Source organism: Pseudocercospora fijiensis (assembly GCF_000340215.1).
Source record: "Pseudocercospora fijiensis CIRAD86 unplaced genomic scaffold MYCFIscaffold_7, whole genome shotgun sequence".
NCBI lineage: Eukaryota > Fungi > Ascomycota > Dothideomycetes > Mycosphaerellales > Mycosphaerellaceae > Pseudocercospora > Pseudocercospora fijiensis.
The window spans coordinates 1,507,961-1,534,684 of record NW_006921538.1 but is presented as its reverse complement, the minus strand read 5'-3'; the positions used below and the strand labels follow the sequence as shown (position 1 = coordinate 1,534,684).

The window sequence follows — 26,724 nt, the reverse complement described above, 5'->3', positions numbered from 1 at the left end:
GGGCATGTATGCGACCTCCCACGACGATGGACGCTCTCGACATGCCTTCGCATATCCTTGCGAGATCCGAATTTGACGTCGCAACTGGAGCAGGCATGCAGAGCGCGGGAAGCAGGAGGTCTGGGTTGATGTGGTTGGGGGAGCAGTATGGGTTGCATCTGGCTGTGACCGTTGCTGGGCTGCTGAAGGTCTGCTGGCAAAAGAATTGGCAGCATCATGATTGGACCGGGCAGATCGCATGTCTCCTCCAGCTGCTTCCAATCTGGCATCCATATCTGGAGACCAGGCGGAGTGGGTTCCATTGAGGTCGCCGGAGTGATCGAGTATGAATTCGACCCATCCCTAGGAGGCATCAAAGCTGGGAACCAGTCTTGCAGCGGCGACGCAGAATCTTGCCCCATCCGGACGTCTTGTGCCACATCCCCCAGCTCAACTTCCCAATATAGATCCATATCCATCGCATCCACATCGTCAAGCAAATTCGTAAATTCAGATGTTTGGGTATCGAGCGTCTTGGTGTTGTTGTTTTACTCCATAGTTTCGTCAAGGGGGCACGAGTTCAGCCGGGCCAGGGCCATGTGTGATCCAAGTGTGAGTGAGTTTTAAGTCATACACAAGTGGACACTTTTCCAAGCAGGATCACACACGCCCGATTGAAGTGCCAGGATTTCGAACTTGCTGGTAGCACTTGCTCGCCATCCGAAGCATAAATCCCAAACACCTTTTGCAGTGTCATACTTAATGAAAGAAAAAAATTCGGCTCTACCAGTCTCTGCTCATCGAGTTAGATTGTTTGTCTCTGACTCTCACAGACTTGTAGATACTCACGTCGCAGGATCTGAAGCATTGCTCAAGATATCAAGGGGAAATCTCCTTCGCTCTTGATTCATTTCCTGGATAGAAGATCCGAAGAAGACGCCTCCGGGCACATTTCGAGCGAACATGGCAAGCCACGCTGGAGCATCGAAACACCCCTGATGGGTGGCTATCGGCAGCATATCGAGACTATCCAGTTCTTCATGCCTCCAGTCCGACCGATGAGGTTCGATCCCAAAAATGGTTCCGCTGAAAGTGCAGCCATGGTCAACGCAAACGAAGACACGGCTTTGCTTCACCTCCAGCGGCATCGGATCAGAATCAATGAGCTGCGCATTTCCTAAGTCCGTGCAAGCAGGCGCCATGACCACCGGACACGTTGTCCGAAGACGAACGAGCAGCAGCCAAACGTTTTAATCTCGAGTAAAGGGAATTTTGAATTAAAAAACAAAAGAGGTATGAAAGTGAAAAAGTTATAGTTTAGTGAAAAGAGGGTGGAGAGATTTAGATTGTAATAAAAGAGCAGGACGTGGATCATGTATATATGATGTGCTGCCTACCGCATCGAGACACCGCAGGATTTAGCTAAGCCATGGCGGCCACCAATCACGACGTACATGAACGTTATGTAAGGATGCCTTTTCCAAGACTCTAGATGAATAGGCCTGTGTCGTTTGTACGACATACATACTCTCTAGAGAGTCTTTGACATTGAGACGGAGTGCTCCTCGAGAATTCTTGTCCAAACGAGCGACATTTGCAGAATCCCGTCCTTCATGATAAGTGAGCTGGGTACAGTAGTATCTTTTCTATACATCAACAATCGACTCAACCCCCTCGCTATGCAAATTTCCTCATAACATTCATGATTCATCATCCAAGCAAATTTTTCAAACGCCATATTGATCTCACCCTGATACCAAAATTCCTGTATCTGTCAACCCCCCCCCCCCCCCAGTCTTATCCTGTATCCAACCTTCATCTCATTCTGTATTACATCACTTCGATAAACCAACAACCTCCGACACCGTCTTCTCAATCTCGAGACTCTCAGCAGCAACCCTCACCTCCTCAGACGCAAAAAAAGTCCTCCCTCCGAATCCCCGAACGATCACACATACTCCTAAAAATCCCCCCTCGATCATAAAGCCGAATAGGAGAATCCAGTTCCGCAACATTCCCCGAATCCATCACAAGAATCCTATCGTAACCAATAATAGTCTTGAGCCGATGCGCGATACAAAGTAGCGTCTTGCCCTTGAAACCCCTCACGATGGTTTTCTGGATCTTTTGGTCGGTTTCGAAGTCGACGGAGGAAGTGGCTTCGTCGCAGATGATGATTTGTGAGCCGCGGACTAAAGCGCGGGCGAGGGCGAGGAGTTGGCGTTGGCCGAGGGAGAAGTTGAGGCCTTCGTCTTCGACGGGAGTGTCGAGGTGGATGCGGCCGGCTTCGTCGTTGATGTTTTGGTCTTCGCCGACGAGGTCGGCTTGGCGGAGGGCGTTCCAGAGGTCGAGATCGGTGTGTTCGTTGAAAGGGTCAAGGTTGCTGCGGATTGTGCCGCGGAAGAGGGTTGGGTCTTGAGGGATGATTGCTAGACGGGATCGGAGGTCGTGGAGGCCTATTGTGGCGATGTTGATGCCGTCGATGCTGATGCTTCCTCCGGATAGTTCGACGAGTCGGAAGAGGACGGACATGATTGTTGACTTTCCTGCTCCGGTGCGACCAACGACTCCGATACGCTCGCCAGCGCGAACGTGCATTGTCAGGCCCTTCAGTACAAGAGGTAAACCGGGGCGATACCGCATTTGAACGTTGTCGAAGTCGATGGCTCCGTGTTCGGGCCAGGATGCGGGTACATCGCCGAGGTGGAGTGGTGCTTCCTCTTCAAGCTCGGTTCCGTAGTAGTGGATACGCTCTGTACTGTTCATGTTGTTCTCGACTTCAGCCAGCTGTCTGACTGTGAACTGAATCATCTGCACAATAGAGAGAATGTAGGAAAGAACCAGGCCTCCTGTGCTTGGGTTGATGGAGAATCGGGAGGTAACGACGAGGATTCCGACGGTGAAGACCAGAATGTTGCCAAGTGCGTCCAATCTCGTGGACAGCCAACGTTGATTTGCGAATGTAAGGAAGTAAGCGCCGTCCATGGAGTCGACCGATGCGTTGACGCTCTTTGCGAATTGTCTTTGTACGCCGTATGCGCGAATTGTTGAGATGCCTTGAACAGCTTCGCCAAAGCGAGCGAAGACGACGCTTCGCAAAACAGCTTCGTGTCGTTTCAGCTCTCGTGCTGATGCCCGATAGTAATTGGCAGCAAATACGAAGAGCACGGTCAGCGGGACCAGCGCGATTACAAAGTAGTAGTAGTATGCAATAATAAGAATGAAAACAGAAACGATCATGACCATGGTGAGGAAGAACATGCGAATGGAGTCTGTCAGAACGTTGTCCATGGTGTCAACGTCCTTGGAGAAGCGATTCGTGATGCGGCCAAGAGGAGTGGTATCGAAGAAGGACATGGGTGCTCGGAGCACTCTCGTCATGGCACGGTGAAGCATGACTTTGCTGGCCTTGGTACCGTATACGGTGAGTACCACCGAGAAGGCGAACATCAGAAGTGCTTGAATGACTCCAAGAGCCGCGTAAACGCCAATATAGGTGCCGAGCTGCAGGCCCCACTTTTGTGAAGTCCAATATGACAGCCATAAACTTGTCATGATATTGGCGCCTTGTGAGATGATCAAAAGGCCAACGATGACGGGTGCGACCATAATGGAGCCAGCTGCTTTGATGTAAGCCATGTAGACGTTCCACCCAACGCTGTCAACAGCTTTTTCCTCTTGCTGCATCAAGGCGGCAGCAGCTTTACGGCCTTTCCTCTTCTTGATGTCCTTCTTCTCTTCCTCAATCTCATCTTCATTTGCATGCTCTTCTTCGTCTTTCTTCTCTTCGGTGGCTGTAGTTTCCATGAGTTTTTGGAACTCAATATCATGAGCCATCAAGTCTGGGAAAGTAGCGATCTTGTGTATCCTGCCTTCCTTCATCCAGACAATGCGGTCAACGCGATGCAGAACATGTAGCTGATGTGTGGCCAGCACGCGAGCCTTGCCTGCAAGAAGACCGCAGATGGCGTTGTCCATGATGTGTTTGCCAACGTGGGCGTCGACAGCTGAAAGAGGGTCATCCATCAGCACAATGTCGGCGTTGAAATATATTGCTCGGGCGATGTTCAAGCGTTGTTTCTGACCACCGGAGACAGTGATACCTCGCTCACCAATCTCCGTCAGATCACCAGCGGGCAGCATGTCTAGGTCAGGTCGTAGTGCACAGGCATCGACGACCTTCTCGTACCATTTGCGATCAAATTGTTTGCCGAAGATGATGTTTTCCTTAACTGTCGCGTTCTGAATCCAGGCATATTGAGGACAGAAGGCCCGATTTGCACCAAACGTGACGCTTCCGTTTGTTTTCCTCATATCACCAGCAAGGGCTGCGAGAAGCGAACTCTTTCCAGATCCAACTGAACCGATGACGGCAATAAGCTCGTCACGACCGACAGTGAGATGGACATCTTTGATCTCGAAAGGCTTCTTCTCCTCTTCGTCAATTGAGCTGCCTACAGTCGTGGTCGGACTGGGTGGAAGCTCGTCCAATTTTTCCTTCGAAAGAGCCTTGGATCGTCTCTTGTCTTCTTTTGCCTTGGCTTTATCCTTTTTCTTTTCCTGCTTCATTTGCTTAATGCTTTTCGGCGCCTGACCAGGTACCCCTTCTGCGCTATCACTGGTATTGCGCTCCCAAGTGAAATCTCCACTCTTGATCTCGATTGCGTACTTGGCTCCCTTCTCCCAGACAGCCTCGTCACGAATTTCTTCCGCCTCCAGGAACTCTGTGATTCGCGCAAGAGAAGCATTGGCATCCACGAGTTGTCCAAGAACCATGGGAAGGAAGTTCAGCGGAATGCGAATAGCGTTGAAAAGCGCCAGGGACGAGAAGATCGGTGCTGGGTTCAGAGCGTGCTGCGAAAGTGAGTAGGTAATGAATGCGAGCATAGATGCAAAAATTGGAATCGACATGGACACGGCCATGATACCGTTGCGAATGGACAAGAGAAACGAGACCTTGTTTATTTCACGAGTCCGAATTTCTTGCACTCGTCCAAGGAAGCTCGTTTCCCAGCCGAAATACTTCACAAAGCGAACCGAGGATATGATCTCCTGCGTGAGGCTGACACGCTGATCGGTGATCTTGTTGATGACGGTGCGGCGAGCCATCAAGCTTTTAATGGCACGGCCCAGTAAAGGCATTATCAGGCAGATGAATGCGAAGCCAGCAAGCGCGCTGTAGGTCAAGTTGATGCACAAAAGCGCCAGGGTCAGCACGATCTGGATCGGCGCCGTCCATACCATGTGGCCCATACCGGCGGCTTGATCAATGCGGTAGGTGTCGGTGGACATGAGGTTGACAATGCGCCCATTTCCCCAGCCTTGACCATCACCGGCAACGCCCCTTTTCTGGCCCTTCGACTTCTGTGCATCTTGAAGCTTCTTCTGGAGATATGCCTTCTCTTGCTTGCTGCCAGGTTCACACCCAGGCTTTTCTTGGGGCTCGTCCGTCGCACCGCCTGCTTTCGCACGGCCCGACAATCTCATCGCTTTTTCGAAGATGACCGAGATGAGGACCGAACGGCATTGCCCGCCTACCATCATACCGCGATATATGAAGTGGTTCGTGCACATTGATTGGATGATTTGCATGCCGGTGATGCCCAGCACCAAGCCGATTCCTTCGCCGATATGGGGAGCGGTTCCTCGCCCAACCGAAGCAGCGTACGCCTTGCCTGCAAACGCAATCAAGTACCTCATGGTGAAGGGCGACAGGACCTGAAGACATGACGCGATCAGATTGCATGTTCCGCCGATCCAGAATTCCGTCTTGTAGGTGTCGTACAATGCCATGGACAAGGGCGAAAACCAATCTTTTCGACCCTTGCGGTATTCCAAGGATGCCAAAAGTCTATCCTGCATCACCTCTACCCTTCTGTCTGGATTCACGGCCCAAACATCATTCAATTCCAGTGGCCGGTTGTAGCCGACGCCCATCAGCGGCGAGATCCATTGGAAGGTCAAGATGCTGAAGAATCCCGCTTGGTGCTCACGCGACGGCTGGCGTTCATCGGGCACAGGCATTCGTTCTCGGTGCCTCAATGGATTGAGTCGTTCGCTCCATCTCCGTTTCCGTGGTGTCGACGCGTGGGCGCCTTCGTCAGACTCCGTTGCAGCGTAACTGGTACCTGTGGCCGTGGTCCAATTACTTCTTGTTCGCTCGATGTGAGGCTCCTGCTGTTTCCTCTCCAAGTCACTTCCATCCTGGGAACTGCGTTCCTCTACGCCTCCGTAATCGACGACTTTCTCTTCGTGCTTGAGCTCCTTCTCCAAGCCCACGCCTTCGCCTTCGCCTTCGAATGGCTCCTCGCCTAAGGGTGGAGTTTCCGAGTGACTGGAGTCGCCAGGCACAGCGGTCTCAGAAGTTGTTGACGTCCACGGTCTATCTGCTCCCGGTGTTGGTGTCCATGGTCTATCCGCTCCCGGAGCCGACATGGTCGATGCAGCTGTAAAGACTGACTCGGAGAGAAGAGCACTGGCAAGCACAGCACAAAAGACGCGGCTGCGCAAAGTACATAAGAGGCAGTGAAGGCATCACTCGTCAACGATCGGCAAGGAACGATAGCTTTCCCCCGACCGCCACGCCACATTTACCGTTTATAATCAACGCTCTTGATTGGGAGCTGCAGACGGCAAACGGCACGTCCGTACATGAGCTTGTCCGCTAAGACGAAGAGCTTGATTTCTCGCACGCGACTCCGCAGGACTAGCGGCGAACAAAGAAAGCATGAGATGGATACAGTATGATGATGATGATGAGACAAAGCTGACAGTGAGGAATGCATTACGATGAGGAGAACATGGTGCTGGCGCGGCGTGTGCCTTTGTATGGCTAGAACATGCACGATTGATTCTCCACCAAAATCCAGCAGGGAAACGGGTATTCCGTTTGAAGACTGTCGGCGAGAAGGCGACTTCCACGCTTCCGACTCCCGATTGCAATTTTTGATGTAGTATAGCTCGCTCGATGTGCCTCGCATCCGTGGCCGAGGCTAGAATATTCCGACCGCCGATTTTCAATCCCTATCGTTGAGTCGTTGACACTGGATAGGCCTGTCACCACTTTTCGGAGATCAAGCTGGAATGACATAAGTTTTGCGAGTAGGACGACATGCCCATCCCATGTAGGGAAGCGCAAGGTCAAAACGCGTGCGGCCGAACTCGGGCGTCTGGCACTCGGGCATCTCACAATCTGACCTCCCGAAAAATGGACGAGTCACAGACCGTGAAGCCCATTAGAAACTATTGTCTAGCCTGTTTGTATTCGGAGCGGCTAACCGCTTTTGCAATGGCAGTAGCCGACCTCCGACTACTTGCAGATACAACGAGAAAAGCCAACAAATCATCTGCCATGCTGTTAGAAAATCGGCGTGCTGAGAAAATACTAGTCAAACACCACGAGTTTGACTCCGGCATGGCATGGAATAGTCGCAGAAGAGAGCGAGTAGAGACTCGAGCCCGCACAAATCCGGTGGTAGGGCGGAGGAGATACTGCACAAGAAAGAAAAGAGCGCAGTTGATGAGAAGATAATAGTCGCAGTCATGAACATTACAAATACTGCATTGTATGTATATAATTATAACTTTGTTTTTTTCTCTCAAGTTTATGATTATACATTGCTTCCTTCGTCGCTGTGCCGCCAACACCAGGAAATTCGTAACGCTGTTGTTACCACACAAAGACATTATTCTTTCAATTCGGCCTGCGTTGAAGGAAGATGGGAATATCAGTCAGATCGAGCCCGTAGGTCTCGCTTGTTTTGACGCTCTTGCGGTTGACCGTCTCAGTGGAACCGTTGCGAGAGCCGGCACTGGCAATGAAACCAGTTTCGCGGTCCCAGCCATAGCCGAGTCCACCGCTGAATCGGTCAGGCACGTCTGTACTGCGGCTGGGGAGTGGTGGTTCCTCCTCCACAAGTCCGAGATGCGCCAACTCTTCTGTCCTGATGTTACATGAGCGGCGTGCTTTGTTCAGAGCACGAGATCGCTCCGCGACGACAGAGTCTGTAGGCCTGTAAGGCAGGTAGTTACCGGCCTGGGATGAGCCTCTATTTGTGCCTTGGGCGTTCTGGGACAAGGACGTGCTTGAGCTGTTGCTCGTGGCATACGAGGTGCGTGATGAGACTGTAGAGACCGTTGTTGTCGTGGTAGTGGACGAGAAAGCAGAACTTGAACGACCGACGTCAACCTTTGATGGTCGTTCATCCGAAGACCACATTGTCACAAAAGTGGCCGTCGACACCATGCTGTTGGTGCGCATCAAATTCGCGTCGACGGACTTGGCGTCCTTCGTGTCTTCCAGGAGGTCTGATGTTGATTGGATTGCGCTCGGAGCACTGTTCTTGCGATCACGAGACTTGGCTCGGCTAGCACTCTCCGAAGTGAGAGGCGTGATGTATCGCGAGACGACGATGGCGGGCGCGTCGGACTCGTTACCAGTCTCGCTCTCCGACACTACGGGAATCTTCTCTTCAAACGGCCTGGCTGTGCCGACTGAAGTCAGAGTGGTTGTACTCTCCATCGCAGTTGTCTTTTGCTGCCACAGTTTAGATTGTGTCTCCCAGCCAGGCCATCCCGAATATTTTGCATCCTGAGTTGGAGAGGACGATCTCGGAGCGTCTGTGTTTGCCGGGCGATATGGCAAATAGATCCCGGGCTTTGGGATTTCTTCGAAGCTGAATCTCGGGTGAGCGCCTTCACTGTTTCCAGCCGGTTCGTCTTTGATGCTTTCGGCTTCAAACAAGTCCTCGTCATCGGCACGTGGCTTCGACTCAACAGCCAACTTCGGTGCTTCTGGCTTTGGCTTCGGAATCTGCTTCACTACTGCTTGCTTCCGAGCCTGGGCAGAGTCGACGCTGGTGCGAGCTAAAGGAGATGGAGATGGCTTGGGACTCAGTCTCAACTTTTTCGCAACCATTTCCTCTGCTCTTGAGACTCTGAGGTCCATGTCGGCTGGAAGCTCAGGTAGAGGTGGGATACAGCTGGATGCATTCTTAGAGGCACCGGCGTATGGGAAAGCTTGGAGTAGTTGAGCTTCCATGGCCGCCGCCGCCGGAGAGGAGTCCTTCGAAGCTGGCTTGCCTTGCCATTCTGGGAAAAGGTCCTCCACTGTGCGCTGATAGCTGCTTATGTGAGGCATTGGTAAGACTGGGGCGATGTCTGCTCGAGTCTTCTTGTCAGGCATGGTATTGCTGTCTTTGGCCTTGGATTCGGCCAGATTTATCGTCGCCCGAGCCCTGAGGTTCTTTGAAGACTTGACTTTCGATATGGCCTTCGGTAGTGCGGCACTGAGTCTGCTCTCCTTGGCTTCCTCATGTGAAGCCGGATCCAAAGCACGAGCGACAGAGCTGAAGTCTTTGTGCGTCGATTCGGTCGAACCGGCACTTCTCGTGCAGCTGACGCCAGCGGTATCAACACTTTGTCTTTTTGAGCTGAGTCCGAAGCTTGCGATACTTCTGTTTCGTCGGCGTTCAGGTGTAGAAGGCTGAGGCGTTGCAGGCAGAGATGGCGCGGGAGACTCTTCGGCCTTCGGCTCTTGGAGAGTGCTGTGACTGCGCTTGCGTGCAAAGCTTTTGCTTCGACGTCTCCAGCTACTGGAGGTCCTCTCTGTAGCGGTGGAAGCAGTGCTCTTGGATTCATCGTCGGCGTCAGAGGCACTCACGCTAGGAGGTACACTGTGGAAGACAGTCTTTCCAGACTTGGTATTTGTGCTCGATCCCAAGTGCAGCGTGGGAACTGGAGGCGAACTTGCTGGCGACTCCATGCTGCGTGCTTGAGAAGCAATATCCATTGACTGGCGCATTCGGACCTCACGCACCGCTTCCGGCATACGTTTCTGCAATCTTCTCTTGCCGTCCATTGACTGACGACTTGCAGCGTAATCGCCTGACGGCGTCTGCATAGCAGTTGCCGTTGCAATGACACGATCACGATCGGACTTCTCAGTGCTCTTCACTTCAGCAGGCGCAAGACTTGCCCGCTTACTTGCTCTGTTCCTGGATTTGAAGAGTGCGAGCGGCGAGAAGCTTTTCTTCTGGGGTGGCTCATTCAGCTTGATAATTTCGGGACGAGGCGATGGCGTAGCTGTGAGCGAAGACGTGGCACTCAGCTGCTCGTGCATGTTGATGAGACCTGCAACATCGCTGTCCACAGCGTCCTTGGTCCGTGGCATTTCTGCCTTGATGGTGGCAGCGCGGGAGGGAGCAAGAGACTCGAGTTCAGCTGGCTGCTCTGGCGTGGGCTCAAGCTCCTTTCCGAGAAACGAGCTGTTAAACACACCCAATTGGGGCGGCGAGCTGCAGTTGGAGGCTTCAGAACAGTATCCACTGTCCTGCTTGTAAGGGACTCTAAAGCGCGGGTCCAAATGCGAGACGCCACTTGACTTGCTCTCATCACTTGAAATAGCCGTACCGCTCGGGACCTCGTCTGCATCGCTGCCATCGGTCGTGATGTCGGAGCGTCCGGTCAACTTGAGCAGTGCCTGGACACAGGCATCCGTTCCAGAGTCTCGTTTCTCCTCGTCGATGTCATGGACCGTACTCAGACGCTTGGTGGGATCGAGTTCCTCGTCATATGGGCTAGACGTGATGTCACAATCCAGCATGTATTCATTCGAGAGATGAGCAGCGCGGTGTGCCCATCGCTGGCCGAATCGAGGGAGATCAGTTGTGATACTGAGGTCAGCAGAGTGCCCAACTGTTCGTCGTTTGGTATGTCTCTGGGACCGCAGTTCCACTCGGTCATCAGGCTTGACCTTTGCGCTTGATGATTGAGGCATCGGGATGCTAGTTGTTCCTACTGGTGCAGTCGTGATGCGCATACCCCACTGCTTCTGTCTGCGCTCAGCAAGAGTTGCAGGTGGGTTGGTCCTCGCAGAATCGAGACTACCCTGGCCAAATTGCACATCGAGACTGAGACGGCGGGAGGGTGTGAGATTCGGCTGCTGGACAGGAGTGTCTTTCTTGACGACTTCGGCATCATCCTCATCTGTGACGTCCTGGATCCTTGCCACCTCTCCTTCTTTCTCCGCGACGAGCTTTGTAATGATACCTGGCTCGGGCGACGCACTGCCATTCGTGATGCGTAAAGTACCAGGACCAAATGCGCCGTTGTGGACGGTGGTAGTATCGGGTGCTGTTCCTGTGCTGATCATCGACAGTGTCCGCGCTCTCGTTCGGACTGATGCGAGTGCGCGAGTGTCACTGAACCAGGCTCCTTTCTTCTCCTTCGAGGCTTCAGTCATCTTGGCCACATCTTCCTGGGACCTCAAAGGATCGCCAGACATGCCGCTGCGAGTGGCGAGGCCGGGTGGAATGGCAGATCGAACACGATCTCGTGGTGCAGCCGAGGTTGAGTAGGCGACATGCTCCCCAATGGAAGACAGTTGTGGGACAGCTCCTGGCGACGCATCCCTGGTTGGGAGAAGTGCTCGATGAAGCGAGACAAGTTCCTCCGGGCTGGCTGTCTTCTTCAACTCCTGCAGCAGATTGATAGCTTGCTCGAGGTCGAGCTTGGTGCTTTTAAGTAGATCGGGCACGGGCGGCGGTGATCGGCTGCTTTCGAGACTGGAGCCACTCATGGTTCGGATGAAATCGATGCTGTTGACTGAAGTGGGAGAAGCACCGAATTCCTGGTCAAGAGCCGAAGCCGATGCCGTCCTGGTCAGGCGTTTGTTGAAAGGGGTCATATCGGCAGCAGTGCCGACGTCTTCCTCGAATGTGCCGCTGGGCTGACGCAGGAAGGCAGGCCGTTGGGCACTCCTGAGATCACTGACCGATGTTCGAGAGCAATTCAATTCGCTGTAGTCGTCGAGTTGAGATTGCAAAAGCGAGTTGTCGGAGCTGCGTGTCTTGACGAGTTTAGGTCTGTTGGACTTGATGGGCATGCTGGCGATGCCGCCGAATTAGCGATTACTCTGCAGGTTGTCAGCGGAAATGCCGTGTACCGATGAATGCTCAGCAGACTCCGTACAGAGAGAACGAGGGTCGACGTCTGCCATCAACAGCCTGCCATTCGTCCACGTGCCCCGCCAATGCCAATGTCCAAGGAGGAGATGTCCTTCCCTCTTCGACGCAACAGGCAATCGGGCAGGCGTGCGGGTTGAAGTTGCAGCAAGAGCAAGAGCAAGGGCAAGGGGAGGAAATAATAAGGCGTGCGCTTTGAAGAGCTGCAGTGGGGGTTGATGCGCTGGAGGAGGTTCCGTGGCGGGAGTGGTTCGCCGACGTTTCACGTGTTACGTGTACCGTTCACGCAGCCGTGAGGTCGCTGGGACGATGCGATGCGATGCGATGCGATGCGAATACAAACGAGGGGATGAGCGCGCGGTATTTGGCGCTCGAAGGGCAGGGCCGCAGGATGTGTTGAGCACGAGGATGGAGGATGGCGGAGCACGAGGCCGTCCGGGCGAAGGCCATGGATGATGGAGCTGCGAAACTTGAATTTCGCCTGCCTGCATCATCAACACAAGCAGCTCGACATGAAGGTGGACGTGGCAGGGATGCGCGTTTCAAGGGACCCCGGGCAGCCACGAGCTTTCTTGATCCCGCATCCACTAGAACTAATCCCGTTTCTGCGCCGCCGTTTTAATACAGACTGCAGTATGGAGGTGGACCCGGAAGTCAGGAAAGAGCAGGCCAGGCAGGGCAGTCACGGTGGCGGCGGTGGATGTCCGATGAGGTGCAGGTGGTGGGTGGTGGGTAGCACAGACAGCGTGCTGCAGCCATGGCAACTAGTACTATCTCATTATGCAGCAAAACGGCGCGAAAGAAGGCTGTTCTTGCGCAATCTGCCTGGCCGTTGCCATTGTGACGTGCCCATATTATTATTGCTGCAGCGATGCCACTCAGGCTTCAGCAATTCCCCCAACGATATCACACGATATCACATCAATTGCCGTCAGCCTCGTGACGACGAGAGCACATACATACACACTGCACGTCGAAGCAGTTCCAAGAAAAGACGCCGCTCACGGACCCTGACCGCGCATGCGCATGCCTTCTTCCAAGGCGCGAGCGCGTCTTTTCACACTTGCGCGCAATACACACCTGCACATCCAGACACGCGCAAATCTCTTTGCACCGCACATCCACGTCGGCTATCTGAGCACACACCCCGATGAACACTCTCCCGGAGGTCAAACGTCAATCGCGCCGCCACAACGCCCACCAACTCATGGCCCACCTCATACGACGCCTGGTCTGTTCTCGCTATAGCAGCATTCCCACCTGAGGCTCACACGTGCCTGAACGGAGCGATCATGCCTGTGACACCTCCTATTCTGCCACTGCCTTACTCACGGAGGTCCTCCACTTTCTGCGCTGTCTGAAAGACAGGGTCCATCCTGTTGCAACAGAACACCGCCACCTGCCACCTGACGAACTTGAACACGACAACGAAGCATTGACAGCCCTTGTTTTGCTTCGCGCCTGCCAATTTCCAAAGTCAGTCGACGACAAGTGCAACTTTCAACACTGCTGCCGAACGTCGCTGCCCAGTGGCTAGTCAGTCTGAATATCGGCCAAGATGGCTGGTCAGTGCTGCAGCCTCCAGACCGTCACCCTCAGACAACACATCGTCCACCAGCATTGCATCGTCCTGCACATGTCTCCGAGGTGCATTATCACACAAAAGCAGGCGAACTTCTGCCTTGCCTGCCTGTTGACATGTCGCTTCGGATGCAAGCCTCGCTCAAGCTTGTGCTAACGAGCTCTGGCATAACATCAAGGTTAGCGAACGGCCTGTCCGGCTACTGAGCTCCTTCGCGCCATGCTGGGCAGTAAAGACAGCCGTGCACGAAGGACTGCCTTCGCCGCCTCCGCATGATGCACACGCCAACAAGGCCGTGATCAGAATTAATCCTCCGAGAACAGGCAACCAGGTCCACACTGAAACGCTGACTGACCACCCAAGAACGGCAATAGCTTTTCATTGCTGAATACAACTCCGAATATATCCATGTGAGATCATCACGTTCCTGCAACGGTCGAATCCCGCATAGAATCTCGAGAAAAACGGACATCATCTCCGACGAGACAGCTGAAACGACCCTCCCCTCATTGCGTAATGCCTATCTACGTACACGACGATGAACAACCACAAAGATCGCCAATGTAGACTCTGACTCGGGAAGATAGAAAGCCGATCGAAAATGAAGATCATCGCTATATACAAAGTAATCCCGAAAATTAAACGCGAGGAAAGACAACACAAGCACGCTAATTAAGCTCAATCATCAATATGGCAACAGCCACGTGCTTTGGGGTATCGAGAAATCAACTCCCAAAAAAGTGAATCCAAGAAAAGCGACACCCGAGTACAAATAGCCTCCCGATCGCTATACCATCTCGAATCGCCACTACGTCCGCGCAGATCTCAAAGCCTCATCACCTCCTATCGCACCCTCCTCATCCCCATCCCCACCGTCCCTCTTCTGCTTATTATGATTATTAAACTTATAATCCCTCTTCAACTTATTCACCCTCTGCTTATTCCTCAACTTCGCATCCTTCGCCGCCTGCGAGAAAACTCCATGTTCATGCGCAATCGCATCTTCATCTTCCAGTCCCGCTTCAATGTGATCGAGTTCATCGACGTCAGATGAAGAAATGGAAGAAGAGCGACTGCGCATTGTATAGACGATGTGCTCGCCTGAAGATTTTTTGCGTTCGCGTTGTTCTTTTTTCATGCGTTGTTGCCGTTCGGCGTCTTTGTTGCAGTCGAGGGTTAGAATGTGGAGGCCGGGGAGTTGATGGCTGAGATAGGTTTGGAGAAGGGGGAGGAGGTCGGCGTTGGGCCGGTAGGTGCCTGAGTCGTTGTCGATGACTAGTTCGTAGGATGCGGGATCTTTGGGTGCGTCGTCACTGCCGTTGATGTCGCTGGGTGGATGTTCTTCGTTTTCCTCATGTTGGGGCGGATGCGATTGGCTTGAGGATTCCACCGGGTCTGGTGGCGGGGGTCGGTGGCGATGCTTGAGTCTGCGAATGAAGAATTCTCCGGAAAATGCGATGTAGATGGAGACGTCGCTGTGCATGGTATGTTTGGAAAGCATATCGATTCCGAATTCTTTACCGGTTTCCGTGAATCTCCAGAGCGCATCCAAGGTGATGACATAGGTGTATATTCTGCCTCCTTGGTCGTAGTGTACGAGGTCGAGGAACTTTTTGGTCATTTCAGGCGACGGACCTTCTGGGAAATGACCCCAGACTGTGGAGCGGCCGAAGTTGTATACACGCGCGTGCTGGTGGTGGAGGGCTTTGCTCATAAGAACACCCGACAAACCGGCACTCGTGAACATGCGGCCCACCCATGGTTTGAACTCGACGAATCGATGGTACAGCTGGGCTGGGACAGGTCCCTGGAGCTGCATTTGATTTGCTTGGAAGTTGTAGTGATCAACTTTCTTCTTCGGCTTGCCGTCCGGCTGCTGGCCGTTCGTCTGAGCGCCATTGGTGTGCGCTTGTTCTGCATCATCTTGGTCTGGGTCTTTGACATTAACAATGCGGCCAAGGATCGGACTGTAGTGCCGTGTCCAGCGACAAGGTCCAACAGTGTACAATCGACCACTCTGTCCATCTTCCGCAGTACGTCCGAGCATCTCAATGCTCAAATACAGATACCCTCGGAAATGCTTGTTCTGTCTGAAACAGGTCGTCAGAGCTTGCAGCAAGTAGGCCCTCTTGCTACCATCGTGAGCGATGAGCTTGTATCCCTGGTTTTTGATACCAGGCCAGCTTTCATCTAGTTGCGGTACAGTTACATGCACTTTGCCGAGCAGGTCGTCCTTGTCAGCCAGATCTTCATCATATATGCGAACCTTCATCTTCAATCCAGAGGCCGGCACATTGGCGATGATCCACTCTTCGTTCCATTCTGGCTCGGTGTTCTTGCGCACGGTCGGCGTTCTCCATCGTAATGGTGGGTCCTCCTTGTGACGATTTGGAGTATCTGTGTTGATCTGAGCTAAGCAGTAGGGATCCGAGGAGAAGCCATTAACATCTGCAATGGGAAGGTTTTCTGCTCTATGCAACGTCACTTTTATGGTATATCCTGGCGGTCGCGACGGTATGGGCGTGCTGTCAAATCCACCTGAGGGTCCTGGTTTCGATTTTTGCGTATCCCATCGTGCTGCGGGCGCACTATTATCTGGCTCTTGCTTGGTCTGCTTCTCGTTTTCTTCCGGCTGGCCATTGATATCTGCATGACCTTCTTGCGTCGCCTTCTTGTTCACGGTCTCGGGCGACTGCTCTGACGCATTTTGCGCAGCATCCTGAGCCTTTCCCTGCTCTTGCGACATGGTATTGGTTGTGCCGCGATAAGCCGACACCTTGTCGTCTCGCGATGCTTTCTCGTCGTTCTGCAGTTCGAGCTGATGCGGTAGAGAATATATCAAGGCTTCTGTGCAAGGCAGAAATGCGCGCGTCATGTAAAAATGCAGAATATAACGCGGGAGTCATGGTAGAAGACTATGAGCGCAGGGCTGGGCTCGAGGATGGCGCGAGCCTCGAGGGCAGTCAGCCGTCGGCTAGACAGGCCAGAAACAAGCCACCAACCTTGTCGATCTCTCAGTGCCAAGTTCTTTCAAGCCTTCTTGCCAAGCATTCTCGGCACCAGGAAACGAGTCGACTGGACGATTTACGATCAGAATCCACTCCCAAGAACAACCAGAATTTTTCGCAACAACTGCTGCACGTCATGGTGTTGATCCGGCGTGGCTCCACTGCTGGATGGCTTGACTGCGGACGACAATATCTTGACACGGCAGGTCGTCTCGTGTTGCTGATGACCTCACACGCGGGGGCAGGCATGGAATTTGGAAAGCTGACTGGAGAGGAGCTTACGACAGCTAATGACAGACTTCGGCTACCGTGAAGTCTAAGCAAATACCATTCGCGTCGTATTTCACCAACTGCATAATCTGTGCCGGAACTCGGAGCTCACTTCGGATGATCACTCTGCAAAGCAGGCTTTCGGTACGTCCAGCGTGAATCTGGCATTGTAGGGTATGCTCTCCTACAGTCGGTATCTTCACATGAAAATCACGCCACTCGCAGGACATTGTACGCTTACACGCGGCGCACAGCTTGGAGTCTCGTGTCTGCTATACAATGCTGTTCAAGCCATCTGAGAACGCCGCAGAGTTGATGAAATGGCCTTTGGAGTATGGCAAAGTCACGACCTCTTCATCACTACTGCGTAAGTCCAGCTGCCCAAAGGCATGAGATATGGCACGCTCATTCTTGCCAGTAATCACCATACCATGTCGCATCTGCTGGCCTCTGCCTCCATCGACCGTATCCTCGAGGCTCTGGAATACCTGGTCGTTACTAACAGGCCCATTGTCCATTGTTTCGGACTCTGGTAACGAGGTGCTCTCCTCTCGGATCTCCTTTCGAAGAGTGTCGACCTGCTTCTTGAAAACTCTCCAAAGCTGGTATTTCTCCAGATCATCGTCGTATTTAGCGGTCTTACCCGCCTCATGAGCGATGTACAGCAGACTGGCCACGAAAGCTTCCTGCAGAAAGGCGAAGGAGAAGCCATCCGTGATGGATGCCATTGCCGGGCAAAGCCGATCCGGAAATTTTATATCCGGCTTGTGGGCGATCTTCCGCTGCCAATATTGACAATAAAGCGTGCGTTCGTGTTCGTTCGGCAGGGGGAACAAGTACTTCCGGTCGAATCTGCTTGGTCTGGAGGTCAAGCCAGGATCAAGTCTGTCCAGATAATTGGTGGACCCGACCACAAAAAGCCCGCTGTTGTCTTCAAGCCCATCCATCTGGTTGAAGAAGTAGCTTCTCGTCTGTGGCGTTACGATCGTCTCAATGTCCTCCAGAATCAGCATGCAAGGCGCCAAGTTTCGCGCCTGCCGGAAGACATCATTGATATTGTAAGTATACTTGGCCGACCTCACGTAGAGCGTTGGAATTGGATGCTTCCGATCTAGAAGCAAAGTTCGCATCAAGGCCTTAATGGATATCGTCTTGCCATTTCCTGGTGGTCCATGGAAGAGAAGGCCTCGTTTCCAAGGCACTCCAAGATCATCGTATACGTCCTTGGAGTCAAAGAACTTTTCAGCTGTCTGACTGATCTCCTTCTTCATGCCTTCGTCCAAGATGACCTTGTCCCAACTCGACTTCTTAACTTCCTGGAAAAGCTTCTTATCTTGAAACCAATAATTGTCGTAGACCCAGACAACGCCGTCCAAGAGCCAGCTGCCGACCTGTCAAAGCCATCAGCATCTTCCTCGTCAGCTTTCCTCACCACACACTTACAGCTTTGATCAGTTCATCGGTAATTCTCGATGGCCCAAATGGATGCTCCGAGCCTTTCCTCTCCTTGAGCACGTACTGCAGGCCGTTGACGTAGTACAGCATGAAGTCTTCGTTGTTCCATTTGTAGTGATATTTGGCGAAGTGCACCGCCTCAGCAACAGCACCGGTGCGAGTGGCAGCTGATGGCCCTACATATCCTCTCCAAGCTGCATAGGAGTCGGTTTCCTTGTCGAGCTCGTACGTAGCATGGCCTGATCCGGCAAACGCAAGCAAAGGGACATTGTTTTGTGGAATGGTTGTCACAATCAGGTCTGGGTGTGCTGCGCGAAGGGCGGTCAGATATTGAAGGTCGTGATCAGCCGTCTTCGCGGAGGTCAATTCCAGGACATCGTCAAAGAGCTGGTGCTGGCTACTAGAGTCGAGCGTCTTCAGTGGCATGCTGGAACCCATGTGGTAATACAAGAGCGCCGGTCTCTTGGGGTACTCGTTCTCGTGGATAGAAGCTGTAGCCAGGAGCTGTGGCGAGGTGAGGGCAAGCAAGCCAGAAGCGGGTGACGAGCAAAGGAATTTCAAAGGACCGTGATACTATGCGAAGCAGGGAGAAGCTTCGAATACCTACAGAGTGCGAAATGAGGCAGTGCAGCCACGTCCTGATTCCCGAAGACGTCGATGGTGCCTGGAAGGATCAAAATCAGTCACAGAAGGAGGCCTCGGAGTTCTTGGCGAAGTGGTGGGGCCGCGGGATGCATGCACAATTCCCTTCCATCACAACAGCCATCAACATCCACCAATATCCACCTTTTGGAGGATAATGGCCAGCTTTGTCTACCTCACCGACCAGGATCGTTGTCCGAGGTCTTGGTGTCGTCTTGACACCGCCGAAACCACCGGTCGTTCCACAATGGTTTCCTGGCAGCAATTTGTAGAGAAAGAAGAAAATCATTGCTCTGCCATCTCCAACGCACTTTCGAGCATCGTTGCGCTACTGCACAGGCTTCCGCTCATAGACTACATTGTTGACAAGACTTCCTAGACCGTGGCTCATAACAATCCTCACATCATCACCATCGCGCAAGAGCACTGGCGGATCTTTACTGACTCCGATACCATGCGGTGTTCCCGTCATGATCACAGTCCCGGCACTCAATGTGGTTCCCTGGCTCAAATACGACACGATCTCGGGTATCGAGAAGATCATATCGTCTGTCTGGCCGTGCTGCATGACCTCTCCGTTGAGCGTCGTCTTCAGCTCGATGACTTTAGGATCTGGAATTCTCTTCGTAGAGACCATGCAAGGCCCCATGGGAGCAAACCCATCGAAGCCTTTGCCATACCCCCATTGAGTGTTTCCACCGGCGAATTGCCACTTTCGTGCCGTTACATCGTTCGAACACATGTAGCCCAGAACATACTTCATGGCGTGCTCGACAGATATGTTACGACAATCTTTAGCAATCACGACGGCCAGTTCTGCTTCGTAGTCGGCTTGCTCGTCTGTTGCTTGGTGAGGGATGATCAAAGGCGCATTGGGACTGTTCAGGCATGTCGAAGGCTTGAAGAAGACCGACATATGAGTCGGTAGAGCCAACTTCATCTCTGCTGCATGGTTGCGGTAGTTGAGTCCGATGCAGCGTATCGTTCCAATTTCTTTGCTTGAGATGGGCGGTAGCAAGCGCTTTATGCTCAAGACCCGATCGCCTGGTTCAAGAGAGGGGTCAAGTGGTGAGCTTCCATGAAACACTCTGACTTGCAATGATTGAGATGATGCTAAAGCAGCACCGACTTTACTACGTGTTAGCTGACGCAACGCTTGAGGAGGGCTGGCGAAACTGACCATCTACGTCTGGATCAACGGGCTCTCCTATATATTCTTGCCCATCTTCCAGTGCAACAAAACGAACTAGTCGCTCCCACATCTGACAATTGACAACAGTCATTTTAATTCCAACGCCTTAAATTTGGCATGTACTCACAGGTTGCTCCTCTGTCGATCCGGCGCCTGCCATTATAATCGAACCCAACCCCAAGCGCTTCTCTACAAGTTTGTTAGTATCTCTACAAACACAACGGCTTTCGGATGCTTCAGTTATTCATCAGGTCCGACTTTGGCCGCTGAGTTGGCCGACCCGGGCAGGATCAAAGTCACCGAAACAGCTTTCGACAAAAGTGGAGCATTGGATCTTTTACCTTCACTGGTTAGCACTGATCATCAATGCTCCCCGATAGCAGATATGGCACTCAGGATTCAACATGAGTCTCAAACAGCAGTCTCTCGACAAAGATGTCTCCGTTGACTTCGACGCTGCTGATGCTGAGTCTGAGCTCACGATCGATGCTGCGGCCGAGAAAATACTCGTCAGCAAGCTTGATTCATGGCTTTCTCCCATGATGATTCTGGTATTCTTGGTTTCGTACCTGGACCGAAGTAATATCGGTAGGAGATCACGTACCACATAACGCCAGTGTAAAACCTTGTATACGAGCTGTACTAGTTTCGCCATTTCAGATGTGCCTCATGTTGAGCGCTGAGTGTCTCGAGTCGATAGGAGCAACCCAGGGTTTGAAGTGCAACCATCCTTGTTGCTGGACTCGGCATGACCACGTTCTCTCCGAGACATCGCAGGTGATCAGGAAAGAGGCCACTCAACTATGTTATAAGAAAAGGGGGATTGGGCGCCTGCACCTGAGGGAGGTTCAAGAGCCAGACGAGTGTTGGCAGCTCATTAGGATTCAAGCAGACAGGGCGAGCTACTTACCTCCACCCAACAGGACCTCACACACACACAACATGACACAATTGGAAGCAGATATGCAACGAGACAGTGATCAATGGTTAAACGGCTGAGTCTCATCTTTTTGATGAAGCCTCCATTGTAGTGATCTTGCTCATGCGTGAAAAAGCTCCGATAGGCCACATCTGTCTCGACTCTATCTATGAGAGTCTACAAAGCCTTGCTCTTTTTGCGCCAGTTCCATGCTCCACGTTCAGATGACATAAACCAAAGCCTTATCCTTCATGACAGCATTTACCTCACGATACCCTCGAATCGGTTCTTGTACCACTTGATGGTCTCTTGCTGGTCGATACGGTGGGAAGCGCCGATTCTGGACTTGCAGCGTCTACGCTTGGCAACACGCTCACCTGGGCGGGTCCTACGATCATTATCAGTATCCAGTATCCTACTCCCACGGATTCAGAAAATGTTACGCACATGCAGCAGTAGAAGTCCATGCCGTAGATACCAATGGCTGGGTCATACTTGATACCAAGATCGATGTGCTCAGAGATACCGAAACCGAAGTTGCCAGTCTCCGAGAAATTGCGCTTGCGGAGCTCGTACTCCTTGACCTTGAGGCCACGCTCGAGAATTTCCTCGGCCTTTGGGCCACGGACGGTGACGTGAACGGCGATCTTCTCGTTACGACGAATACCGAAGGTACGGACGGTGTAGCGGGCCTTGCCTGTGAACATGTCCCATGTCAGTCTCTTGTTCCTCTGCGTGCCTGTTGCCCAGCTATGCTTCTCATTCTTTGGACGTGGTGATACGCACTGTAGACTGGAGTCTGACCGCTAAGCTGCTCGAGCACCTTGGCGGCACGAGTAAGTCTGTCACCAGACTCGCCGACGGAGATGTTGAGGACGAGCTTTTGGATGCGGAGCTCGCGCATTGGGTTGGCGGACTTGTCGCTACCGCCCTGGGTGGAGTTCTCGCCGCGTGCCTGGTGGAAGGAGTTTTGTTAGCCATTGCTCCAGTGTCCATAAGTGCGCTGTTCTGTGTCGCGAATCGATGGTGCAGGTCTTGGTGGTAGCGGTGATATCGATATATGCGGGAGTCACTCACCATTGTGCTGGTGATCTGTCACGTCCTGGCTCGATGGCTGTTCGTTAGTAAAGTGCGACGTCGACGACGTTCAAGCGCAAGCTATGTCGAAGGTCAAATTCGCAGGTGTTGGTTCGGTGGTTCGGCGCGCCAAGCCCGGCATCTAGTCACGTGTCTGCTCGAAGCTCTTTTGCGATGCCAAAAGTTCACCGCACGCGACAACGACATCTACACCTCACTCACAAGCCGCACCAGCCTATACACATTTCGCAGCACAATTTTGGCGCGCATTGACTCTGGACAAATCGTAGCTGGACCTTGAGTTGCGCTCAGGCGCGCAGTACCGGCAACATGGCATCGTCGCAGAAGCAGGGCAAGATGGTAAGTCTCACCACAACTCCAAACTACAACGAGTCCTTCGTTGACAGAGACAGCTCGCTGATATGATGAATAGCAAGGTTTCGTGAGTCCTCTCCTCAATCACTCCAACAATAACAATGTACTCATGCATGTTTAGGTCAACTATCGAATGCGCGCGACCATGAACGATGGCAGACAGCTCGTGGGCCAAATGCTCGCCTTTGACAAGGTATGGAGCCCACAGAGTTCTCAAGGACATCATATATTGACTCTACACAGCACATGAACCTCGTACTAGCCGACTGCGAAGAATTTCGAAAGGTGAAAAGAAAGGCCAAAGCGAGCGGCGCACCAGGCGCACAAACCGGCGGCCAAATGATCGAGGCGGAAGAAAAGCGATCGCTAGGTCTTGCAATCGTCCGCGGCGCACACATCGTCTCATGCTCAGTAGACGGCCCACCACCTGCGGATCCCGCAGCACGACTCGGACAGAGCGCACCTGGAGGAGCTGTGCCAGCAATGCAGGCGGGACCAGGTATCGCGAAACCGGCAGGAAGAGGCGCAGGAATTGGACTTCAAGGTCCAGCGGCAGGTGTCGGAGGTCCTGGTTTCCCAGGAGCAGGCTTTCCAGGAGGGCCTCCTGCAGGCTTCCCTGGCAGAGGAGGACCTGGCTTTCCACCGCCAGGAGGTTTCCCAGGTGGTCCACCTCCTGGATTTGCTCCTCCAGGCTTTCAACCTCCCCCGGGCGGCCGTGGTTTCCAGCCTCCACCGGGTGGATTTCCGGGCAGGTAAATGGATGGTGGGAAAGAGGATACGAAGACAGATTGAGCAGCTCTCGTGCTGAGACGCCACGTGTCGCCGCGAACAAGCTCTGGACTCTCCCAATGCTCCGAATGCTTGGGTCGCATCTAGGATATGGATATGCGGACCGAGAGCAAGTCCGAGACTGGAGACATGCAAGCACGACTTGCAGCACTACCCCACAAGCATAGCGACGGCGTTGAAGGAGGATAGGTATGACTTAAAATGAGAAAGCCGCAAAGGCGAGAAGGAGGCCAAGATCATTCATATTCTCCATTCCTGCTGACGATTGACTCTAACATTCGCGCTGTGGTCTAACTCTCTCTCATAATGCATGCAATCATTACTTCTTCCCAGGTCATCACTGTCTTCGCACGCAAGAAGGGTATTAGAACGCTGCAACGCGCGCACAACAGGAAAAAAAAAGACAAGAACAGCACATCTCGTCTCCTCTCTCCATCTTCAAAGCATCAATGCACCAGCAACAACACCACCCAGCACCGCCGCACCGATTCGACCAGTCACCATCGCCCCTCCCGCACTACTCGTCTCCGAAGCAGTAACCGTCGGAGTTCCAACACTTTTCGTCCGACTTGTCGTCTCAGTCGTCTGCGCCGCCGCAAGCGTACTACTCGTACTCGAAGTTATCGGAGCCAATTCCACAATCTGACCGTTTGCCACAAACCCTGAGCTCGCTGCTGTCACAATCACGCCTCCGACTAATGCGTCACCACCTCCGACGGTCAATACGTGGCCGGCTACGTCGTAGGCGTTGGAGAGGTAGGTTACTTCGTAGGAACCTGCGCCGGGTACTGTGAAGACGCCGGTTTCGGCTGAGGTTAGGAGGGCGGAGGTGGGTGTGCCGTCTTGGCGGCGGACGAGTTGAGCGGGGTTGTTTGGTACTGTGAGGGGAGGTGGGTCAGTATGGGGATTGTGGTGGTGATGTTGTGATCCAGAGCTCTGTCGGTTGCGTTTTGGAGTTTCATTTTTGCGATTCTCTGAGAAAATCTTCGCGGTGCAAAGGGGGTTTTCTGCTCTTTCCTTGACAGTTCTGCTCTGCTGCTGTCGTCTTTGCGTTAGAAGAAAGAAAGTAGCTTACCTGCTGCCACTGCATTGAGCAGAGCGAATGCGACTGAGCTGTAGATCATCTGCATTCTGTCGAAGCTGTGTGTGATAGCGCGTTCCTGTTCTTTCCAATGCAATGTCTAATCGGATCCTCTGTGCCCAATGTTTCTATCGTCTGCTCTATGTTCAATGCAAAGCCGTGAAGTGTGCCGATGAAGCGAATGTCCAAAACCTCGGTGAGCTCACCAATGGGTCTATAAAGCGCACAGCTCACATGTTATACTTTTGCGCTATGTACTCGCACGGGCACATGCAGGTCGTGCATTGGCAGATCTGTGTACAACTCCGCTCTCACTTGGTGATACACGTGAAAGCGTCGACTGTTCACGGCATAGTGTACCCCTCTAGGTGGCTGGGATAGCTCAGATCTGCATGTGCCGTCTCCCGCAGTCTGCGATAAGACATTGCGGCAATTGAGGTAGAAGATGCTGACCGTCAAGATCGGTTGTTATGGCTGGGATATATGGTAGGACAGGTACAGAAACAGGAACAGAAACGTTGGTGAAGCATATGTTGTGCTTTTGCAGGGAGAAATCGCAGGCTATAGAGAGACGTGAAGTGTAAGGCGGCATGGGTGCTTGTTCGTGAAGCCGAGCCGAAACGTCTGTGCACTCACTATGTTTTGTGAAAGTCAAACTCTGACCAGACTGACCTCTTCCTCTGCAACGACACCTGCTAGGAGGCTGGAGAAGACGCTGATGAGCCGTCATCGCCGTGTGATCTTGAGTCGCAAGAGCATCATCAGAAAGCTCTCAAGGAGACGATCGCCATCTCCTTGGTGAAGGAGCTTAGGATAGTCAAGAATGTCCATGTTCGTTCTACAATAAGAGAAGTATTCTGCTGACCGAGCCTCCTATTCTACCTGCTATGCTCCTTAATAATGAGTCGTGCCCTCCAGTCGATGCTGTAGCTCTAATGCTACTCCGTACTCCATTCCATGAATCTATACCGTCGCCTCGATACGAACACTGGCACTGCAAGCACTAGTCGCCCTCATATTCTGCATCGGAAGGGATCTCGAAGCTGGCTTGCCATCCAAACCCGTGGTCCAGCTCATCCGTAGGGTCATATTCCGTCCGCGAAATGTTGCGAGCTAGCTTAAAGCACCGCATATTCTGATAGAGATCTTCGATTGGGTAGTATCCCGTCCTCCAGTACAGGTACCGGTCACCGGCGGTATCACGCACTGTAATCCCACGCCTATTCTCGATGGCATCAATATTGATCTGCTCGTAGTGCTCAACATCGATATTGAGAACAGGAGGCTGGAAGGCAAGCATGCGTCGCCAGCTGGCCTTCGGTCTCATCAGAGCCTTCTGGCGAGCTTGCAGGTGCTGGCTCGTACTTTCACCAGTTCTGCCTTTCATACGGCTTGATCTCTGAAATTTTTCTGCGAGACGTCTCGCGCGGCGCAGAAGCGGGTTCTCAAGGACTTGGATGGCGTTTTTGCACTCGCCGCGCTTCTCGTAGAAGTGTTCGCCTCGTGGCTCTACCGGGTTCGGAAGTGGCCTGAAGTAGAGAGCTTGTTGGAGTCGTTGTGATGAGTCGATCATATTCTTCCACTCCTTGCAGACTCGCATCGCATTGACAAGGATGTGTTCGACTCTCAGGTTAAGCAAAATTGTCTCAAACAGCTCTCCCGTGCTGAAGACAGCTTGCGCAGAAGTAGGCTTCTCTGGCTCATCTGTGGTAGAGGCCGGCGGTTTAGAAAGCGAGGTCGGCTGCGCAGCCTTCGAGTCGCACCTTGGAGGTGGAGGAACGAGTGCTTGCTTTGGTGCAACATCTTCCGGCGTTGAGATGGTTCCAGCGATGCTTCCAGCACTGGAACTGATTGAGTTCGACTCTATCGTCGCTCCAGCACTTTCCATGGCCAGGGCGGTGGTTGACAAGGACGGTAAGACCGTGCTGGACTTCGAGGCTGAATCGTCCAGCGCAAACTTCTGGATGAAATTTCGTTGTAATCGAAGAATACGTTTGTACCTTTCGGCTTGCAACGATTGCACCGTGTCTTCGGTGGCCATGGTCGTCGTCGTCATGACTCGAGTGGAATAAGACGAACCTGTCTGTCGCGAAGTTTTGGAAGTTGAGTTGAAGGTGGAATAGCTAAGGTACCTAAGAGAGAAAGTGATGGCGATAAATGCTTACCTCCTTGGTCCTGCTAATCACAGGCTTCAAATTAGTCACAATCAACATGTGAAATGCTATGCGGACACAGCTCGTGTAAGGCCAGAGCACAATATGGTACCAATCAGGTTGTGCACCCAACCCTCACATCAAAGTGATCCAAGCATCACTGCACTGTCACACTGTCACAGGCCAACGTCCATCTCCGCCCCTTCTTCTCAATTCAACCCCCTCCGCACCACAACCCT

At 52.7% G+C, this 26,724-nt stretch overlaps 11 protein-coding genes across 11 annotated transcripts; 4 read left to right on the top strand and 7 right to left on the bottom strand.

Moving 5' to 3' along the window:
- Positions 1-1,610: 1,610 nt before the first annotated feature.
- On the bottom strand, positions 1,611-6,414 carry MYCFIDRAFT_217194 (putative ABC transporter; the record flags this gene model as incomplete). The annotated part of the gene is made up of 1 exon (XM_007931389.1): positions 1,611-6,414. One exon carries the CDS (start codon positions 6,412-6,414, stop codon positions 1,888-1,890), a length of 4,527 nt encoding a protein of 1,508 aa, XP_007929580.1. The 3' UTR covers positions 1,611-1,887.
- Positions 6,415-7,267: 853 nt separating this feature from the next.
- MYCFIDRAFT_208484 (uncharacterized protein) lies at positions 7,268-8,299 on the top strand (the record flags this gene model as incomplete). Its single annotated transcript, XM_007930985.1, has 4 exons — positions 7,268-7,450; positions 7,480-7,548; positions 7,583-7,607; positions 7,630-8,299. The coding sequence occupies 4 exons, from the start codon at positions 7,268-7,270 to the stop codon at positions 7,638-7,640; spliced, it is 288 nt and encodes a 95-aa protein (XP_007929176.1). The 3' UTR covers positions 7,641-8,299.
- Positions 7,524-11,863, bottom strand: MYCFIDRAFT_216109 (uncharacterized protein; the record flags this gene model as incomplete). Its single annotated transcript, XM_007930984.1, has 1 exon — positions 7,524-11,863. The coding sequence occupies one exon, from the start codon at positions 11,861-11,863 to the stop codon at positions 7,673-7,675; it is 4,191 nt and encodes a 1,396-aa protein (XP_007929175.1). The 3' UTR covers positions 7,524-7,672.
- Positions 11,864-11,912: 49 nt separating this feature from the next.
- MYCFIDRAFT_177100 (uncharacterized protein) lies at positions 11,913-13,912 on the top strand (the record flags this gene model as incomplete). The annotated part of the gene is made up of 15 exons (XM_007930983.1): positions 11,913-11,999; positions 12,026-12,071; positions 12,095-12,130; positions 12,152-12,335; positions 12,367-12,466; positions 12,503-12,654; positions 12,684-12,782; positions 12,812-12,881; positions 12,925-12,993; positions 13,035-13,173; positions 13,208-13,389; positions 13,424-13,580; positions 13,609-13,673; positions 13,703-13,819; positions 13,856-13,912. The coding sequence occupies 15 exons, from the start codon at positions 11,913-11,915 to the stop codon at positions 13,910-13,912; spliced, it is 1,560 nt and encodes a 519-aa protein (XP_007929174.1).
- Positions 13,913-14,087: 175 nt separating this feature from the next.
- Positions 14,088-16,584, bottom strand: MYCFIDRAFT_155927 (uncharacterized protein). The gene has a single exon (XM_007930982.1). It carries the CDS (start codon positions 16,397-16,399, stop codon positions 14,333-14,335), a length of 2,067 nt encoding a protein of 688 aa, XP_007929173.1. The 5' UTR covers positions 16,400-16,584; the 3' UTR covers positions 14,088-14,332.
- Positions 16,585-17,074: 490 nt separating this feature from the next.
- On the bottom strand, positions 17,075-18,683 carry MYCFIDRAFT_31417 (uncharacterized protein; the record flags this gene model as incomplete). Its single annotated transcript, XM_007930589.1, has 2 exons — positions 17,075-18,185; positions 18,238-18,683. The coding sequence occupies 2 exons, from the start codon at positions 18,681-18,683 to the stop codon at positions 17,075-17,077; spliced, it is 1,557 nt and encodes a 518-aa protein (XP_007928780.1).
- Positions 18,684-19,227: 544 nt separating this feature from the next.
- On the bottom strand, positions 19,228-20,161 carry MYCFIDRAFT_141398 (uncharacterized protein; the record flags this gene model as incomplete). The annotated part of the gene is made up of 2 exons (XM_007930981.1): positions 19,228-20,027; positions 20,080-20,161. 2 exons carry the CDS (start codon positions 20,159-20,161, stop codon positions 19,228-19,230), a joined length of 882 nt encoding a protein of 293 aa, XP_007929172.1.
- Positions 20,162-21,071: 910 nt separating this feature from the next.
- MYCFIDRAFT_211970 (uncharacterized protein) lies at positions 21,072-22,146 on the bottom strand. Its single transcript, XM_007930980.1, has 4 exons — positions 22,088-22,146; positions 21,797-21,965; positions 21,458-21,707; positions 21,072-21,398 (listed from the first exon to the last, which is right to left on the bottom strand). The coding sequence occupies exons 1-4, from the start codon at positions 22,088-22,090 to the stop codon at positions 21,272-21,274; spliced, it is 549 nt and encodes a 182-aa protein (XP_007929171.1). The 5' UTR covers positions 22,091-22,146; the 3' UTR covers positions 21,072-21,271.
- A 271-nt stretch (positions 22,147-22,417) lies between these two features.
- On the top strand, positions 22,418-23,483 carry MYCFIDRAFT_86773 (uncharacterized protein; the record flags this gene model as incomplete). Its single annotated transcript, XM_007930979.1, has 3 exons — positions 22,418-22,447; positions 22,584-22,655; positions 22,706-23,483. 3 exons carry the CDS (start codon positions 22,418-22,420, stop codon positions 23,216-23,218), a joined length of 615 nt encoding a protein of 204 aa, XP_007929170.1. The 3' UTR covers positions 23,219-23,483.
- Positions 23,484-23,491: 8 nt separating this feature from the next.
- On the bottom strand, positions 23,492-24,381 carry MYCFIDRAFT_177097 (uncharacterized protein; the record flags this gene model as incomplete). Its single annotated transcript, XM_007930978.1, has 5 exons — positions 23,492-23,551; positions 23,575-23,591; positions 23,631-23,687; positions 23,719-24,289; positions 24,337-24,381. The coding sequence occupies 5 exons, from the start codon at positions 24,379-24,381 to the stop codon at positions 23,492-23,494; spliced, it is 750 nt and encodes a 249-aa protein (XP_007929169.1).
- Positions 24,382-24,428: 47 nt separating this feature from the next.
- On the top strand, positions 24,429-25,293 carry MYCFIDRAFT_177096 (uncharacterized protein; the record flags this gene model as incomplete). Its single annotated transcript, XM_007930977.1, has 10 exons — positions 24,429-24,456; positions 24,490-24,659; positions 24,688-24,741; positions 24,771-24,853; positions 24,880-24,905; positions 24,943-24,958; positions 24,984-25,057; positions 25,087-25,163; positions 25,202-25,236; positions 25,263-25,293. The coding sequence occupies 10 exons, from the start codon at positions 24,429-24,431 to the stop codon at positions 25,291-25,293; spliced, it is 594 nt and encodes a 197-aa protein (XP_007929168.1).
- Between the last annotated feature and the right edge of the window lie 1,431 nt (positions 25,294-26,724).